The 21,012-nt window shown below is 36.6% G+C and overlaps 1 protein-coding gene across 3 annotated transcripts in view; it reads left to right on the forward strand.

Annotated features, from left to right (window-relative positions):
• Window positions 1–384: 384 nt before the first annotated feature.
• Window positions 385–21,012, forward strand: part of tpk1 (thiamin pyrophosphokinase 1) — a 43,716-nt gene continuing 23,088 nt past the window's right edge. Inside the window, exons 1-5 of one of the 3 annotated variants that reach the window (XM_079447565.1) lie at window positions 385–509; window positions 3,446–3,519; window positions 7,087–7,161; window positions 13,282–13,351; window positions 18,735–18,807. In XM_079447565.1, coding sequence (XP_079303691.1) covers window positions 3,477–3,519; window positions 7,087–7,161; window positions 13,282–13,351; window positions 18,735–18,807 — 261 coding nt within the window. In that variant the 5' untranslated portion in view covers window positions 385–509; window positions 3,446–3,476. Of the gene's footprint in view, window positions 686–3,241; window positions 3,288–3,445; window positions 3,520–7,086; window positions 7,162–13,281; window positions 13,352–18,734; window positions 18,808–21,012 lie in introns of those variants that run through there. The other 2 variants (XM_079447564.1, XM_079447566.1) reach the window with 2 other exon arrangements.

Here is a 21,012-nt window from a genome sequence, read left to right on the forward strand (position 1 = left end):
TTCTTATAGCTTTTTTATTAGTAGATACTGAGATCATATTTAGATAATTTTCTAATTCTTTTAACAAGGCTGAGAAGACAGGTTTGAACATTTGCATTTGTGAATGTAGAATTTGCTTAGGAAAATAATCAAATTAATAACAAAACAGATATTCTCGTTTGTGGGGTCTGAGTCAAAGTACCCAAATATAATGTTTCTCATATGTATTGAGAAGCCTGGCCAAATCTTACACTTAACAAATGCATCAATATCATTCCAAAGCTGAGTGTAGTGACATGACCAAAAAAACACGGCTACATTTTTCAATTAAATGACGTGCACTCTCGAGGTGTCATTTCCTGTTTTTACGTGACCGTAAATGGTGAAGTTGTACAGTCCACCTGTAGATGTCACTGTGATAAACTTAGTTCGTTCAGGAGCTGAAGGGCTTGTCTTGCCGGGACTCGTTGTCGTCGACTGTAAAGAAATCTTGCCGAACACACACGCTGCCTCGACGGACATTCAGAGAAGTGAGTACGCAGAGAATGTAACTCGAAACCTAGTGAGCTGACTACCTAGACTGCATTTTGGGGCATTATAGGCGCCAAAATACTGATCGATTACTGAACACCGGCCGATATAATGACCAGAAATGCTGTCTATCTAGGAGGCTCTGTAGGATTTACGACACCGGCAGACTCACTGGGTAAACGTACAGTATGAAAATGATTCTTGTCATCTTGTGTTTGTTATCTGTTCAGTTTAGATTATTAGGAATATGTATGTCAGTGCGATTTTAACGATATATTTCGATTGCTTATTTGATGTTTCGCTTACTGAATCTTGTGAACATCGCGTGCTGCTCAATGTCACAAAAAGCGGCCATGATTCACTTTATTTTATTTACGTAGAGCTCCAAAACAGCCTTAAACATACAAGCAAAACAAATTTCCTATGCTTCCGTGGATTACAGGTGTTTCCTAGGAAATGCAAATCGAGTTAAGAAGAATGCATTCTCTAGTTTGTGTAAAGGTGCACTTGCTTTGTGATTTAAATTGAAGGAATCAGGGATGTGTAAGTGAAGTTTATAGTTGTAATTCGTGCAACCTGAGAATGATCAGGTTTCTTTAAAGAAAACTGATGTCAAGCTGAGAATTTTCCATGACAAAGTCAGAGAGCCTTGAAATTTAAGTCTATATGAGTAATTACAAAACCACACAGAGACAAAAAACTACAACAACAGGGGCCAAAGGAATTACACACACAATAAGGTTAACTTAGTTTTACTTGGTTATTGTTTTTTCAAGTCTAGAAAAAGTTGTACAATAGTTCTCACCTGGTTGATTTCAAGTGTTGTAATGTAGAAATCCAACAGTTGGTTATCATTCCAAATTAAGAAAATATCTCTAACATAACGTCTCAAAAACGTTTTAGACTAATATTAACTTGAAAGCATAAATTTGACAAATACAGCATATGCTGAGTAGTATAGTTCATTGTAAATGCACAAATAACAGCCAACGTGTGATTTACAGTCTTCATAGTGATGTTTTGTTTCTAAATGTCAATTGAATAATTATGGCTTCATGTCAGACAATAATTCACCGCACACTGTGGTCGGCATAAACCATTTGTTCTTGCTTTGAGTAAACCTGTATTCATTGTAGTCTGGGTTGCATTTTCTGCTTGCATAAATTCACCCATGGTTGTCTAGCTTAGGCTACCCTGGCTAACTTGTTCCAACTTAAGTGGATTTGTGACAAATTTCCTCATGCTTTTATATACCAACTATATAATGCTCAGATATACGGTTGCATTTTATTATTTGCATTTAGTCTTGTTTCTGTACAAGATAATGTACAAGGTTATTTTACTTACATTTTTATACAAATAAAGTAAAGAACTGGGCATTCCGTTCAGAATTACATATTGACAATAATGATGACACACAAGTTTAATTGTATTTCTATGGTTCCTGTATTCATATATTTATTTAACACCATTCCAGCCTCTAAGGCTATAAATCTGTTTAATCATGCACAAGTTGGGGGGCCAATTTGGAATTCTCAAACAATCTGACCTGCTCGCCTTTGGGCTGTGGGAGTGTGTGTTTACCATGGTTTTACGACATAAAACTGGGTTTGTTGCTGTAGTAAAAGCATGGTTCATTTTCATGAGGGAAGGAATTGAGAAATGTCATTATTTATTCACCTTCTTTGTACAATTCATAGTGCCCTAGTGTCTTTGATTCTTCTCCAAAAGAAATAAAAGAAGTTCATATAAATAGTCATTCAAATTGTGCCGATGTGATTTTAGTAAAACGGAAACGTTATTAGTAAATAATGAGTTAGATGTCAGTCTGTTCCTGTATTGTTCGGCTGCAGAGGACTTGCAATATAGGACCATGTAGACTCATATGGAGCTTTTTTAGTGTTTTTATGTCCACCGTAAAAAAACTAGTTTGGAATGACATGAGGGTTAACAGTTTCTTCAAGTCTCCAGTGCTAGAGAAAAGTGTTCCCTCCTTCAGTGCTGGTGCAATTTCTTTCTGACAGCACTTCACTTGCGTCAGTAGTATTGCCGGTGGCAGGCTGGATTAGCCCCTTTTAGTTGCTATGTTGATCCATTTTGGCAGAGAGTTAGGGATACCTCTGTACCTGCATTGATTTGTTTCTCTCCGCTGGATTGATCCATGTAAATGACATTTTAAACAGCTTTGTCAGGAGTAGGCAGGGGTGCGATATCTGTTTCAGGGTGAGATGTGACAATCAATGATAGTCCCTGTCATGTCAGAACAAGCTTCAGCTTTAGCATTTTGTCATTTAAATGTCTTTTTTAAAAAAGAAAATGATAATAGTAGGTAGGATAGGTTTGGGGTTTACAAACCATAGCTTGTCTGAATTCAGATAGTGACAGAATGAAAGTGATTATTTGTGTTCAGTCTTGTACATTGTATTTACAATGGTGTAACAGCCCTAAACCCTGACAAAAAGGTTACTCTTCTCATTGTCTTTGCTCAACATTTCACTGCAAAAGTTGATGGACGAATTATATGTTTTTATGATGTTTGTCTAATTTTAAATGTTTACATCAATTTAACTTCTACAAACTGATCCCACATCAGTTCGAAATGGGTTTACTATACACATGCATGCTATAAGTTAGATACCCTTCTAGTGAGGTAGGCGGGAAGACTACAACCCTTATGTATACTAGTAACATATAACAGAAGCAGGCAAAGGTACGTACATAGAGGTTAGTAGACACAGAGTAGAGGGAAGTATAGACTGAAGAGTGAATGAACAAAGGTGAGGGATCACTTCTACCTGTCCATGAATTCAATGTATACATGCTGTTTTATTAGAATGCTGTGTACTGTAACCAGATCCTCTCTGCTGAGAAAATAAGTTTGTTTGTTGTAGAACATGTTTTATGTTTTTTGTCTTGTATTTGTGTTTTTCTTCAGTTGATGAATTCAGCTGATTATAACCGAAGCCATGGATGAAGAATTTACTCCATTAGATTGCCTTCTCCCTTCAGGTATTTATTCAATTTAAAAGTCTGAATGTATTTAGCGCAGCGTTTCCTGTCTATGCATGCCTGCGTTTACACCCTTTTCAAAAGAAACTACACACAGTTAATGTTTATTTATTTTTTACTTTGTCCAGTTAATGTGTTACTTAAAGAGGGTTTTTGCATGCATGTACAGTTACACAGCACTTCGTCTGAGACTCTTGTTTCTATTTTCTTATAATAATTTTGCGGTAACACGTTACAATAAGGTTTTATTTGATAACATTAGTTAATGCATTAGCCAACATGAACTAACACTGAACAATGCTTCTACATCATTTATTAATCTTAGTTCATGTCAATTTGAACTTTTACTAACACATTATTTAAATCAAATGTTGTAACTATCTTCCTCCATCCGTTTGATATCGTGTTCTCTACCTTCCATTCCGTCCGCTGGGATACGGAACTCCAATCCTCCCAACCCATATGCACTGCAAAGAATTGGTGGGGAAATTTCCTCACAGCACATCCCTTATAATAGCTTAAGTACAACTCAATACTTGTTTTATCAATTATTTGGATATTTGATTTGTTTTTAGCTAAACCGTGAAACCATCAGAATTCATAAAATAACCATGATAACATGATTTTTTTGTCAAACCGCCCAGCACTAACATGAATAACTAACATGCTGAAAAACTATATTGCTCATATTTGATGTTAGTTATTGCATTTACTAATGTTAACAAATACAACCTATTGTAAAGCATTACCATTTTTATTTCTACAACAAATACTGTACGTTTTTACAGTATAAGACATTTTCATGGAAGTAAGGACAGGCTGAGTGTTGATTCCGGTGTAATTTTTCACTTCAATCATCAGCTGAGATTACACCTGACCTTGTGAAGAAGCTATTGTTATTCTATTTAGCTGAAAATATTAGAAACTTTTAAAGACTAGTTCAATACAAAAGTCACAACCCGGTTAGTCTGATGACAGCTTTGCTTCGGGAGATTCACTCAAGCCAGAAGAGAACTATTAAAAAAAGTCAAATTAACACTGCTTCATTGGGTCCTTTACTTCAAAGGTCAACCAAGGCTGACTGGAGATGTTTTGTTTTTTAACAGGATGGTAGTAGCAGTTTGACAATGATCTAATGAGCCCGGTCAAGTTTCCTTACTGCAGAAATGCTTAACAGCCTCTGACAATATAAGTGGATAGAGCATCCCTGTTTTGAGAAATTCGAAAGCAACCCGAAGCCAAATAATATTTTTTTTTTTTCAAATTATATTTCTGTCTGACTAGGTACCAAGAACTGTATTCACGGTTTTAATGTTTCTCAGGCTCCATGTGGTCATTTCAGTAATGAATGCATTCTGATGTATCTACTATTTTAGTTATTTATGTTGATTTATATTGCAATTGAATATTTCAATGCATAAGGCCAGACAATAATTAAGTGTGGCTGCAATATGCATTTTTTAAGGCATGAAGTTAAGACAACTGAGCTCATACAATGCATGAGGTGAAGACAAATGCGCTCGTATAAAGAACAACTGAAAACATAAGCCTCAGTAACATGACAATACATAAGTGGCACAAAAATATAAGACACGCATACAAATACACTCAAGAGCTATTTATGGAGAATAAAGTCACTAAAGATTCAATACATCCCGGCTTCTTTATATGCATTGATTTATGTTTTAAGTTCAACTGTCCAAAAACAATAGAAGAGAGCTCCATATTTTTCAAAAGCAGCCATTTTATTTCTTAGTATAGGGTGGTCATTTTCTCATATGTTAAATCTATTAGATGTCTAAACAATTGAGTAATTTATATTATTGTTCTATTCTTCCAATTTAAAAAAAAATTCTAGTATGGATGAAATAAAACTAAAGGGTTTTGTTTCTTTTGATGCATCGATAGAAGAGAGATCTCCCAACACTTGCATTGAGGTTGCCATAAAAATGTTGATTTTAGTTTCTGGCTGTGCTTTATTTCCATGCTGTTAAATACACAAGAGGTTTTAAAGGAAAAGACCGTGGTCAACCAAAATACAGTTATTTAGACAGACACCCTTAGACCACTTATATATGGCATTAGTTAATATATTTGGGTTATCCTTTGATTCATGCATATTCAATAAATTGATATTTAAGAAACTGTATTTCATGTCCTTTTCATTTCCATTTGTGAACTAATTAAACCGAGCTTGTTTGTGTTGAATTGCAAATTTGGTGTATCCTAATGAACGGCAAGCCCTGAACTAATTTGGTGTATGATAATTTCCGAGCATTTCAACTGATGATTTACAAGTTCTGTCAGAGACAAATATTCAAATGGGGAAGTCCTTGCTGCTCTATTAACAGAGTGGAAGCAGCCAGAAAATAAGAGCGCAATAATAGCTTCAACATGTGGGCCGTCATAAATTTAATTTACAGGAATTCAACAGATCTGTGATTGAATTTACAAACAGATGTTACACAATTGTTGCAAATACATGATGTTATTTGGCCAGAGGCACCTACCTTTTCTTCACAGTGCAGGGTGTTGTTATAGCTCTGATTCATTTACACTCTGTGTTTGCACCCCGGGACCTCAATACTTTCCCAGTCTGTTCCACAAGATGTATTCTGTTCTCGCCTGCATCGAGGCGCTGCATCGTGATTTATTTGAAGGCAGTTTTGACAAATACACGATGTATTCACATTTGGATACCCATTTTGTGATTTATGATGAATTTCAAATATACAGAAATATAAGTGCACTAAAGGCCTTTGCTTGGAGCATTAATGCCATTAAGAGATTTAGGGGATGTTTTTTGATGAAACAACACATTGAATCGAGAAAGCGGTTGATTTGCATCATGTTAGAATGACTTAAAAATGCATGAGTAACTCTGCTCCAAACCAAAGAGACTAAATCTGGGACTGTGGAAAGTGTTGAAGACTATAAACACGCATGGAGCAACAAAATTCTGTTTGGTTTTCTAACATCATTAGTTCAGTGACTCTCATTGCTTTGCCCTATGTTGGAACGGTAAGATTACTGTGTTTACTACGAATGTTTTACATCGTAGCTTCCCATCATCTCTACTTGAAAATAAATGATTTAAAATAATAAAATGTAATAATATTACTGTGTAAATGTCACAAGGCTTGTTTTCTAATTTGCTCAAAGAATATGAGGACCACTATACTGCATATATTTTCTTTTTGGAGTGGCCCCAACATGCACAAAAGTTCTCCTACATTTAAATTGTAAAATGATATCAGATCCAAAGTTGTTTTTTTATATTGCTCAAAAGCATTGTTTTGGTTTGCTTTTTATTACAGCACTGATAAAAAATATCTAGCAGTTGCAAAAAATAACAGAATCCGTACTCAGGCAATTACAGAACGCATTACCCTCGATTATCGTGGTTATTACTCTTGCTGTTTTTATTAGCTGCTTCTGTTTAGACCATTATCTCACCAGATGAAATTATTAAAATGTTTTTCTCTCTTGCACTTGGAAGGACTTTCATCTGAGACCTCACCGTAACCAAAGGATTCACTGTGTGTTTTTCCTCCTTTCTTTCCCCAGGAAAACAAAAGATATGCTTGATTATCCTAAATCAGCCGTTGGATGAGCAGTACTTCCATGTGCTGTGGAGTAAAGGTATTGATTTTCTAATGAAAATTGTCCATTGATTTGATGCTTGTGCAGTACAGAACCGTGACACGACTTGCCATGTACAGTTCTCTGGAAAAGGTCAGCCACGCATTATAAAATAGGTGCACCATAAGCTATAAAGCCCCAAAAAGCATTAGTCATGTTTTTGGTCCATCATTGGATAAGTCATGATTGCATAACTCACGTTTTCTATCATTTTTTATTATTTACTTAGATTTTCAGCTATGCCTTTCATTGTTGATCTTAATCAACATTACATTCCTGTTGCAGTCTGAACTGTGGTTCACAACAGGACCGATCACACAGACGTATTCTTTTACTTCTGTAATGTTTTTCACGTCAGATATTTTTAGGGGTATCAAAGGTTTTTCACCACTGCAAAATAAGTGCTTGTATAATTTGTTCTTTCAAACAAGCTTTTTTCTTTGCCGTTTGATGTAGCATGTCATGAATTTACTTTTACTTTGTTTTTAACTTGTTTACTTGCTCCTATAAACACAGTTCCGATTTATCGGCAAGAGTTTATATCAGTGCTCTGAAGCGTTGAGTTTATCTCAAAGATTTCGCCATGTTATTCCTTTAGTGTTGCATCAGAGATGCTGTGCATTTTTCATGAGGCTCAGCTTTGGAGTCAAAGCAGGTGGGACCAGAATATTTTGCTGGGAGCTGAGCAAACAATTCCAGATGGTATACCTTGAGGGACCGAGTCAGGACGCTCCACCCCTCCTCCAGTGAGCCTCAGAAGTGAAGCCACCACCAGGATACCACCACTACTATGCATAATACGCATTACATCACCGATTTCCCAATCTTGTTTTTGAAAATGACAATTGAAGGACTATTCTGTTTCAATGTACAGCCACAGAATTGAATTTAAAAACCGCATGTAAATAATGATTCTGTTAAAGGGATCCGATTAAGCCATCTCTAATAGTCACCGGTATGATTTTTCACTCAATCCTCATCTTGTTCTGTTTTTTTAAAGAGTGCTTTAAACTTCAAAAAAGCTTCTCTTGTTGAAAAATTTATAGTGCCACAGAAAGCGGATATAGTCTAGTACACCGTTTTTCTCTCCTGTCCAGAAACCTTTATTGTGGTACGTGAAATCATTTTCCTTTGATTTCTTGTGAAAGTTGTCTGTTCTGAAAGCGCCTCTTTTAAACTACAGTCTTTTGAAACCTTTTTTTCAAACCGAAGCTTTGTTGAAGTTTTGGTCACTGATCGGATTGTGGGTTAGCGTTGCTTACATTTGTCTCTCCGGCACAGCCTTTGTCCTATGTGATAAAGACGTTAAGCTATGGTGAGATGGTTATTCATTCTGTTAAACTGTAGACACAGGTTAGAAATTCTGCACTCATCCCGCCCTCTCAACTGAGAATAAAGAAACCAAATTGAAAGGCAAATTAACCTTCCATTTTGGTCCCTGACCACTCGGCCCTCTTTGATTTACAAAGGCCACAAGTTTCACTTTACCTCCACTGCCAAAAGACATTAAATCAGGGACAGCAAACTCGGCCTCATCAATATTTGTCCCCCATAAAACACCAGCCGAGTAGCAAAAGTTCATGACAGAAAGAGGAAGCACTGCTCGTGGATTTTGAAGTGTTTATTTACAAGGTTATCTGTCCTGCACTAGGGCTTCAGTTAAAGAGCATTCATGAATGATTTACCTTCTCCAGCACCTCTCAGTGGCATAATGCAGTCTCAACGAAAACTCAAAGTGTCTTGTTTAATGTTGCAGGCCTCGCCGCCAGTGTCGAGTATAGCTGCTTTAAATTATAAGTTGCTTAGCTTGTCAAAGTTCCTTGTAGTTCAAATACACTCAAGTTACAGTTTACTTACGTTTAAGTAAAGCTATTTAAATAGATTTTTTCTATTTTGGATGACTTTTAGATTATAGCATCTGAAATTTGTTTTGCTTTGAGGGATTCTTCACCCAAAAATTTAAATTATGTCAGGAAAAATGTTAGCAACTGACATTTCTGGGACATCATTGACTCCCATAATAGAAAAACTGATTGTTTCTTCTCTTTTTGAGATATTATGAAGAATTTAGGAAAGCAAACATTTCTAGGGCACCTATTACCACCATTTTAATCTTTCCTACTATAGTAGTCTATGATGTCCCAGAAAAGACATTTTTATTTCATCTTTCTTTGTGTTCAACAGAACAAAGACATTTCTACAGGTCTGGAACAATTTATGGGTGAGTAAATCATGACAAAATTTTGGGTGAAGTATCCATTTAAAACATCTAAATTAGGTGGAAAGCATTAAATGAAACACACATTTATTGATTTAACAAACAGATGACAGAATTCACACTAATTTATAGATCCAAGTGACTGAAAAATAGTCACATCACTGTTAAATTAAATATTTTGCATAAGGGCTTCATTGCGTTCATACATGTACAGTATTTAAGTCATCTCAAACCAAGTGGAATTTACTTGAATGGGAAAAGATTGATTCTGTTTTGTTTCTTAACCTTAAATCGTGTAAGTGACTCTTCCTCACAGAGAAATCGGATGTACCAATGTAACCATGCCTAAAGTTACAGCGAATGTCATTCAGAAAATCCAAGCTATCAGCTACCAAAAAATATTTCTGTAAAATATATTATAATACATTATAAACTATTTTGAATTATATCAAATACTATTATTGGCTTACCATAGTTTGTAGGCCAAAGCAAACATGGATTTAGTAGTATTGTTTTTTTTTAAAGATTATGATTATTATTTATACTCTAATATAACATTATATACTACAATTATCATCAATCAAACTGCAGTTGGCTTGTTTTGATGAAGTAATAATAACTAAGACAAATAAAAACATGAATTTTTTTGAGAGTTATGTTTTTGCAAATAAAATCTTCGTATTGATTTCAAAATAATTTTATGGACTATCTTTTTCACTACAGTGCTAATTTTAAAAGGCTTTGTTGTATGGCTCATGGTTTAGTATCCATCCTTTCCATGTGAAATGTATTACATATCTTTTGAGTGTTTATAATGGCAAACAAATGTTTTTCATGATGAGTAAATGCATAATCTCAAACTGTGATTGAACGCTCAGGCTAGACATTCACAGGTCATTTAGAACTGAAAAAAATGAAGGTATCTTCCTTAAGATCCACAGTCATAGATGCTATATAATGCCTTTTTTCTTCTGCCTGTGAGGTCTTCATTTTATAAACGTCTTCATCTTAATATATTTGCCTGGTGAAATAATGACTCATTTGCATTCAGACCTTGTGAAGTCTTGTTTCTAGCCAGTGTTCCCTGGTATACCGAATCACACCCTGTTCTCCAGTTAGAGATGTTACACGCTGTTTACTTTGATAGGATCTTCACGAGAAATCTTTTGATTCAACTCCCAAGACCGCATTAAAAACACCAAGATAATGGCACTGCGTACAAACGATGATGGGTTTTGTCAGACCAATTTAGTCGTCTGGAAACTAATGAATAACTGGCGTGGATGCACCATCACGATGCGTTATATCAGAACGGAAGAGCAGATTTTATTTTGCGCTTTAGTTGTGTTTTCGTAAGTACATCTTATCTGGATCATTAGAGAGACAGATGTGAACCTTGTACCATTATCTTTTGAAAGGAGTCAGATTTTTTTCTTTACAGTGTCTTGTTAATGCCCTGCTGATGTCATCAGGCAATCAATAACTTAAGTCCGTCATTTATTCGCAGGAGAATAGACTATGAAGAAGCAGTATTAACACAAAATAGGAATACATGACTTTGAGAATACTATAAATCTAGTCTGGACAAGTGGGAGAACGGACAGAAAAGCATGTTTTGTTTTTCTAAGTGCCTTCCAAAGCAAGACGACCTCGGCAAGTCAGACTGTTATTTTGACTGCATTTAAAATTTTTCAAGAGTGAAGCTTTTTCTTTTTGTGCTATTAAAGATGCTTCAAGTAAAAGGTAAAGTGAAGGTACTGCCTACCTCAAACACTCCCACAACCTCCTGGAAGAAAAAGCTGAAGCAATTAAACTGTTCTGGTGTTTAACTGTGCACCGTGAATTGACACCTGAAGGGAAGTTATTTTAAAAAAATATTTACATTTACATGAATGCATTTGCCAGGTGCTTTTACCCAAGTTACTTACAGGATATGCACCATAAAGAATTGAGCTACAAGAACTGGAACAATTCACTCAAGGCCAGTAGGTGTCCACTAGGATTTCAACAGTGTCTTGCACTTTCCATTATTCATGTGGCTTATGATGCAATCCTGTTCCCCTGACATTTGGCCATAAACCAACTGTGCTGACAAGATTACATTCGTCTTGACATGATCTTTGTAACAAATTCCGTACACTCATGAGCACAGCATCTGAGTGCTTTTCCCCGAAAAACTGTTTTTATTTCACTCAGCCGTGAAAATGTTCGCTCTCTTTATATCGGAATGCATTCGGAAAACATAAAAGGCATAAAGTCACGTCTGTTTGTTTATAAATGCGCTTTTAAATAATACGATTGTTGAGGTATAACCAACCCTCTCCTGATAAATAGGAAGAAACGGCTTCAAAGGAAAGCAGATGTTCTCAAAGCACCTGGTTTAAAATAACTATGCATTCAGCGAGAATGTGTAAATTCATGTTTTCTTGCCTCTTGCTATTGTCTGGAGAGACAATCCCACATCTCTGTGCTTTAGTTCATCAGTTACAAAAGAAGAGAAAGTCGGAGCACTTTCAGTGAACTTCTGCTCAACTTCAAAGTCTGCAGGATTATCATTTTAATGTCACTTAGATGTTCTTTTTGTACATTTTGCATTAAGCATATGGTGCGACATCTTTCCCAGATTTGTCACCCGGCGCCGCATAGCAAATTGAAACACTTGGGTGTTCATGCTCACGTTAAAAGAATAGAATGCATTAGAAAACATAAAATTGTGTTTTTAATAGATTTACGATTTGAAATGTCTAAACTTGGATCGGTAAGTCACAAATATCGCTGCTGTCCTTCTGAAACCTTGTATCTCAATATTTTGTTATCTTTATGATTTGCCATTAATCATTATTATTGGTCACCCTCAATGTTTGTCACTGGGCTTTGCAAATATATAGCCTAATATGAAAAGTATTAAAAGTGCTTGTAAACTTTGACAAGGCTGTATTTAATGCAATACAGGATTTTGCAAATTTGGACATCCAAGGTTTCAGAAGGACAGCGACAATATATTACAATTATTAACAAAAAACGTCATTTTAAGATGCATTACTTAAAGGGATAATTTATCCCAAAATGTATTCATCCTCATGTTATTCAAACCTGTTTATGACTCTATTTTCCGTGGAGCACAAAATATATTTTGAGAAGTGATTTGTGTCCTTACAGTGGAAGTCAATGGGGGCCAATTCTGTTTGTTTACCAACATTCATCAAAATATCTTGTTTTATATGTGACAGAACAAAGGAATCCATAAAGGTTTGGAATGACCTGAGGGTGAAATTTTTTTTTTGGGATGAACTCTACCTTTAACTAGTAAATCATATATATATTTAAATATAACAAGGTTTTGCATGTAATATTATTTTTAGAATCCACTGCTTTTATATTGTTTTTATGTTATGGGTACAGTAAAAAACAACATTAAACAACATTGTGCATGTGGTATTATCCACCAGTAAATCTAAAGAAATTATGCATTAATGGCTGTCATATTCCTCTCCAAAACCAGTGTCGTATTTAACATGGTTTCACTTTCTAACCGGCCTTACCTTGACAATGACGAGGCTCACCATGCTTATCAGAATCGATGATGATCCTGACAGGACAGTCTGACCTTCATCCTGAAATGATTAGTGCTTTTGCGGAAAGGCACAAGGGGGCCATTACTGTCAGCCTGACCATGATCTGGAATAATCTATTTGTTTTAATTTCAGCATCTCAGCAGTTACCGGGCTGGGGGTCTAAAATAGCCTAAAACATATAGTCTTATAATGCAATTGCAATGATATTTATTACTTCAATAATTTTTTCTTCCAGATCTGTGCTGTAATGTAACTGTTTGAGATTTTTTGAGGTGACATCCTATGTGTGTGAAATGAGCCCCTTACGTGTTCTCTGTGCCGTTTCAGCCGAAATCCGGGCATGTGCCGACGGAGGGGCCAATCAGCTTTACCGGCTCACGGAGGGACGTCGTGAGAGGTGAGAACCCCTAATTTCAGTCTCGGCTGTCAAGGTTAGAGATGGATGTGGTGATGTCAGGGTACTGGGGTCTACGCAGTTTAGCTGCCTCTCACAACTGCAAGACCACAAGAGTATCCCGTTTGCCAGGGTGCTTTCAGAAGACTTGACTCCTAATCCATCACCCTTTGTCTGTGTCTGACAGGCTAGATTCATCTCGAGCTCTCTAAATTGAGTATTTCCATACCCCCTTGAGCTGTTTCAACTGTTTTCTCTTGTTTGGTCCCTTTCTGGTTCCACCTACAAATAAAACTCAGACTGTGCAAGCACAGGATTTGAGTGATGGAACAAAACACACACTGGTGCATTTGTTTTTTATATAAATATTTCACAAAAAAAATGAATATTCTGTTTTGCTGTGAAATCAATCCGAGTAAATCAAGTCCAAAATAAATGTGTGTGTGTGAGTGCGTTATGGTTGTCCATTATTTATATATATATATACTGTATATATAAACTAAAACACACCCCACATATATTGGAATCAATTCACCGATTTGACAGCCCTAATATTCTGTAATTATTTAATTGTTGTTTAATGTTGTTTTAAACCTGTATGACGGATTATATTTAATATAGTTATATACATTCAAGAAGCATGTTTGTAATGTAATGTGCTTCAGCCATTGAGTAATTTATGAACTAGAACTGTATAATCCATTTGAAATAATCTTGAAACCAGTGTATTGACCAATAGATATTGACTGGTTATGAAAAATGCATTTTATTTTAATCTCAGTAGTCTGATTTAGATACTGCTTAAAAGTAAACCAATGATTGTGTGCACATAGCAGATCATTTTTAGGTGATCTGTTCCTTTAAACATCTGTTTATTCTCACGTGGGTGTACAGTAGCATAGAGTTGACCTCAAAACTAACAAACATAAATTAGAATTCACAAAACTCCTACTTTATTTCAATTCCACTGCGTTATTAAAACCCACCATTTCAAGGATTCAAAAATCCTTATGTTTCATGCATTTAGATAGGATTTTAGAAAATGAGAAGATGAAATAGATTTGTATAAGCCGCACACAAAAACTGAACTTGTTTCCCTTACAGCTGGTTTATTGTAACATCAGGCATATTTAGATAGCAAGAACGACTTTGCGAGGAGCTAATGATCCGTTCAGCGCATTTGCTAGCCGAGTGTGTTTTAACCGAAAGCTTGTTTTTTTCAGCTTATCAGCTTAAAGCAGTACGGCCAGACACCTCAAAGGACGTTGTAAAAAATAAACAATATGTTTTGAATGCATATATGCAAGCGTCCTGTGTCACATCCATCAATTCTCTTGTAGCTGTCATCGCGTTACTTTGTATGCTTTTGTTGTCATCTGTAGATTTTACTCAAAACACGGTATAGGAGCCTTCGTCCAGACACTTAGCCATATGCGCCGTCACAGGGGAATCTACACCTGCTGGAAACAATTTGCATCTGAGCGGCAAGCAAAACATTCTGTGTTTGGAAATGAGGCTCATTTTGACGTCTTTTTGAGGGAATTTATTAAAAATATTTAACGTCCCAACATCTACATTGTGTAACTAATGGTAATGCATGATTGTGTCATCTTTTGCTGTTGTTTTGTACATTTGCCAGCAGAAGTTTGAGTTTTTTGTTTTAACTAGTGATTGGACATATCCCACAAGTCCGATTGGTGGAGAAGCAGAACTCAGTCTGCTGGACCTCTGTACTTACCTAATTACATGCATCCTCAGTGATTACTCATTTTTAATCTCCCTGCGCAAACAGAAACTGACAGGGAGAGAAATCTTCAGAGAAGCTTGTGCACAGATCAAGACATATCCTGTTATTATCGCACAGTGCCTTAAATGTAATTACTGCATTGACCTTTCCCGGTACTCTTTGATTAGTTTAGAAAGCTCAGCTTTATTTGAACCGAAGCTGGGAACCCGGTATTGGCAATATTCTGGCCGTTGCAGATGGTACGTTATTACAGAGCAGGTTTCCGGTTCCAGACTGTCTGGATTATTAACATTGATTCCTCTGCGGGTAATCTTCAAACATTCAGATGCCTTATTAACTGTTAATAGGGTATATGTCTAAGTTTCTGTTTTTAAAGCCCTCGTGTTTTGCTGTATTTGGCCCAGAAATACAGTATTTGGAGCTCTTCAGAAAAGTGAATTATTTTAATTCTTAAAATCCATTCTGTTTCCATAAAGTCTGTGTGGTTTCATAGTTCACTTTATGCAGGGTTTCTGTTAGTTAAGATTAACTGCAAAAAAATGGCAATTTTATTCTTAGCAGAAGTTGCAAGAGCGACCTGTTTAATACTAAGATGTTTATAGGTACACTTCCTTTCTAGAAGGCTAACATTTGCACGTATAAAATGAGAATAAATGCTGAAAAGAGGTTTACAATCAGCAAATAAAAATGTGTAATTTGCCACATTGTTGTTTATGAAAAACCATCTTTGTAGTCAAACTTTGGAATATTTAGCAATTTATTTCTAACGTGCAGTACTTTTAGAATGCTTGTAAAGCAGATGCAACACACCAGGAACAACACAATTCGTGCATTTTCTATTTTACGTTTTTATCCATTAATTTCAAATATATTTCTATGGAACGTGTTACAAATGTATAAAGCCAATTTAATAAATACACTACAGGCAAAAAGTGTAATATTTTTATGAAATACAATTATTATTAAGTATATATTGTTTTAATTATTTAAAATATAAAAGTATGGTTATGGGCCCACTACGCATTGGTGTTTTATTAATATGTAGAAAAATCTATGTGGTGCCTCAATTTGTGGAATCTTTTTTTTCCTTTATTAGGAAGAATCCACAATTTTTGTGTACCCCTTTGTAATGTACCCCTTCTGGACCACCCAGGGAACCCATAATTGATTTAAAAACATTTGTAGTACCAGATGCAGTCTCTGGCTTTTTTTATTTAAGTAAAGTAATTTTGTAATTTTAATGCAATATTAATTGAATTATTGCATTTTCTTGGATTAACATTGATGATATACCAGGTATACACATATAAACAGTAAATATATATATATATATATCCCTTTTCCTTATTTCCCTTCATTGTTTTTTTTCTGTGATTGGTCATCCAAAGTATTGTGGTTAACAGCATTGCAGGTAGTCGTGTTCATGTTCTGACTGTCACATCAGTACCATGACCATCCTCTGAACAACCTGCTTTTGCAACTCAGAGGATACATCTATGATGAGCCTTGCAGATAAGCCTCCTATTTGTCCTCTTTGACCGATTTACAAATTAGCCGTTCTAACCGACACATACACAAGCTCAGTAACGTACCATTGTTTAGCATGTTAGCTGTCATGCGGTTGTTTTGAAGCGCTCGTGTGACCTTTGCTGATTACGAAGGAGTCGAAAACCGTGAGGCATAATCAAGAGCTGATCGTCTGCTCGGATGATCCACTCTGGAGGTTTCATGATTTCACCAGCTTGTCTGTAATGAAGCAACAGCTGAAGAGGTCTCTTGATATTCAGAGTGGTGTGTAAAAACCGGGAGGCATAAAACTGATGATCTGTTATTTAAGTCTTGAGTGGGCTTATTGACGTACAAAATAGAGCGCACCACACGATACCAAGCCAATATGCGCTACCCAGTTGATGAGCAGTCTCGCAGTTTATTGGCAGTGTCAAATTGGAAGACCTTTGAGGATTTGTGTCGTTTTTCTCTTCAATGTCACTCGGGAGCCCGCTCTCCACCTCTTTGCTTTGACATTCTCATACCTGTTGTTCTAAAGTGCGTAACAAGGACAAAACAAGAAAGCCAAGGCCGGTAACTGTGATCTCGTCGATATGTCTTGTCTGTTTGTGTGTGACAAAACGAATCAACCGTCTGATGCGACGGGGCGTCTCGTCTCGCAGTCTCCCGTTGCCATCGGTCTTGACCTTACGAAATTACTTCAATTCTTAATTCTAATTTTCTCAGCGCCCCTTCGAATCGAGTTCTTTTCCAACGAGAGAGTCCCTACATTACGATTAACTTTAAGTGACACTTTAATTTGAATGTAAAAGAGGTGTATTTTGCCTCCAATTTGAGCTCAGCAGTTGGAAGAGGGGTTTTCGCTGATAAAACGTCAAAAGGAAAGGTTTCATTTAGCTTCACCTTAATGTGGCCACAGAACTGTCACCGTTGAGGGTTATTTATGGCTTCTTGTTTAACTAGGAGTCTGTCGCAGAGACCTGAACGAGAAACTTGAAAACTGTTTGTTGCTTTGAATTGCTTTCTCTCGCACATTGAATCCTGGATCAAAGCCAGTGGGACGTTCCTGGACGATGCGCTATTTCACGGGTACATTCTATCTCGTGATCTGAGGATTTTAATGAGAGCGATTGTAGTGGCTTTTAAAGGAACGGTTTGTGTTGAAATGAACATTTACGCACCCACATGTTTTGACTTTCTTTTGTTAAAGGGACAGGTTGCCCAAGAATTCTGTCATCATTTACTAAACCCTTTGAGTTGTTCAAAATCTGTTAAACACAGAGAACCAAACAGGTCTTGGTCACCATTGACTACCATAGTAGGAAAAATTACAATGCTAGTCTGAGTTAACCATACAAAAAGTGTGACAAATGATTACGTAACACAAAGAGTGTGTGCTGAAGATTAATTCTGACAAATTGTTCGGTAATGATAGCGATGCTTCTCTTAGCGAACGGCGCTAATAACCACCACCTCGGTAAAAATGCAGAGATGCAGTTAAACAGTGGAAAGTTTAGTATCGCTGCACTTTTATACACACATCCTGCTTCTAATCCAGTTACATTTGGGCCATAAACGCAGCAGTGAGGTGAAGATAGAGCTCTCGCTGTTATCCGCCACAGTGTTAAAATACCACGCCGCCGCATTACAGCTACATGCACCACCCAGCAGAGCGTGAAATCTCAACGTCGAGTCTGTGTGCATTAACGTCTGCCAATACAGACACTGCCTTTCTTTTCTGAAGGAAAAGCTTCGACATGATCCGTCTTTCTCAGCCCATCTGAGCGAGGAAAATCTTGCCATTTCTTTCACATATAGTGTAAATCTATGTAGCTTCAGTTTTGAGGTACACAGCATCACCATGGTGTGCATCAATTCTTTCTAGTCTTCACTTTGTCAAAGAGGCCATCTGTGTTGCTTTTGTCATGACGGTGAGCAGATAACGCGGTGACTGGCAGCCAATTGAATGGTTTTGTTGAGGTCCTGTCAGTGAAGTTTTCCATGGCTTGGATCACAGGCCCACCTCTATTTCACATCAATTAAGTCTAGGATGGGTGCACAAATTGCGATGATTTCCTTTTTTAACCCATCGGCCTCCCTGATCTTGTTTTTCTCTTTCTTTACATTAAGTTTTCTCCCAGACTACATAAGTGGAGATTTTGATTCAATCCAAACCGAGGTCAAGGATTTCTACGGAGGAATGGTAAGACTCTTCAACCTTACTTACATTTGTACATTCTGTCTCATTTTCTATCTTGCGAGTTTTTGATTAATTCAGTTTAAACCGTTTTCCGCTGCTCTTGCTTTATATAAAGCAGTGCTTCTCAGCTGGTGGGCCGCAGATCTGTTCTTATAGTCGTGGACAGGGGGGAAACATTACTGAACGTAATTGATAAAATGCGACTGACCAGATGAAATGAAAATGAATAAGCGTAAGATGCTTTGCATATTTTCGTTTTTTCTATAAAAAAGCAATGCATTTATTCAAACTCTATGGTATTTTAGCACCTGTCGCTTTGTAAAAAGGTTGTGAAATTGGGTTGCCAACACATAGGGAGGATGCCTGACATATTGGTAAAATGAAATACAAATATGGGTTTACTTGCAGTATTGATAAATTATAGTTTTTCTTTCAGCCACAGTTTATTTTTCTTGTTAAAGTATTGGCTGCCAAAATAATAAAAATTAAAGAGATGTTTCGAAACCAAAATTGTTCATTTTCCTTTTCAGCCTTATGTCTTGTTAAAAGGTGTGTTGTGGTAATTTGAGTCAATTTTACATGTTTGTTTTTATAACTTTGTATTTGATTTTATGATTTAGTTTCTTTTTCTGAAGTAAAACCAATTGAGAACCATCTATATATGGCACATTCAGTGTTTCTCGCGAGATTTTAAAAGAGTTTAATTAGCATATTTGTGACGTCATCACTTCGTGTTTGCGTTGGGTCTAGTTTTGACATTGGCGCTTGAAATCTGTTTCGCTTCTACTCTATGATCTGTCACATTGTATTGTCTACCAACACAACTGAATGCTATTTTCACATATTATCTGTTCTCTTATCAGACATAAATGAGTATAGAATTGTGACTAAACACAACCCGATAACATCTCCTGTTTCGTCCAACCAATTGTTACTTTAACTGCTGCTATAAACGCGACATTGTCTGACATAATCCCCATACATTTACATTGAAGAGCGGATATATGAGGTGATTTTGGCTATATTACTTGTTTGTCTCAACAGCCTTTACAGCCTTCACTCTACAATGTATTAAGCGGTTTCAAATAAAAAAATAAAAATGTGCATGGGAATCATGAAAAATCTATTCATGGCGGCCAGTGTTGATAGTGTGGCAGGCTGCGATGAATAAATCAATATGGGAAACCGACAACACAATAATATGTTGTTATGAGAAGTATGCATTTTAATTTTGTACTTATTGAAACTAATGCGGATCAGATTACAACTTGTCTACACCGGACGCTGCCCGATGCGATGGGATAGTCGCACCGCGCCATGTCCGGTGTGGACAAAATGTACAATTATAATGGTTTCTAATGCGTACTATTGTCTGCTTCACGTCAGCCTGGATAGGTAGGTGTGATGTGCCGAGAGGCGGAGCTTTGTGACATTGGCAATACAAGCTCCCTCCGTGCCCTTGAGAAAAGCATTTAACTTCACGTTGCTCTTGCAGGATTGTCATTTTTTTTAATTGGCGTTCTGTAAGTCAGTCTGAATGAAAACCTTCTGCAATGTAATGAGTACTAGAGGTTATTTGCATTGTTATAATCCTGCGTTTTATCTCATTCCTAAGCCCGTGTATGCGGGTTTGGAGGGAACGGAAGTTTGACAGACCATGAAGCTTGAATTTAAATGGGCTTAAAAAAGGAATAAAAACAGGGGTGAAGCTATGTGGAGGATAAAGGAGAGATCAAGCAACAACAGGAACAAGCTCTTGAGCTGACGTGCGGATGCGGGGTTTTGTGGTACCTGCTGCGAGTGAGAAGTCACCTGCGACGGGGCGTGTAGATGCACCCATTCAGCGGAACTGAGAGCAGAAGACGCCCAACAACGACGCTCTGTCCTTCCTGACACTCAAAGAATTCTCTCAGCAAGAGATCCCATTTACAAAACAAGACACTATCGGACATAAGAGGCACTTGTTTGTCTGCACTAGTCGAGCATCTTTTAAGTTTCTCAACTTTCTTCTTCAATTCAAGAGGCTTTCTCTACTGTATATATAGTGCTTTCTAGTTTTTCCAAATCGTTCTTATTTGTCACACCATTTTTTAAATATATATTTGATAATATGTTGGAAGCCCTTTACAGAATGGTTCTATACAACATGAAATAAACATTAACACTGCATTATTATATGAATAGCATTAACCAAGATTAGTAAATGTG

The sequence above is a fragment of the Barbatula barbatula genome, assembly GCF_947034865.1.
Source record: "Barbatula barbatula genome assembly, chromosome: 23".
NCBI lineage: Eukaryota > Metazoa > Chordata > Actinopteri > Cypriniformes > Nemacheilidae > Barbatula > Barbatula barbatula.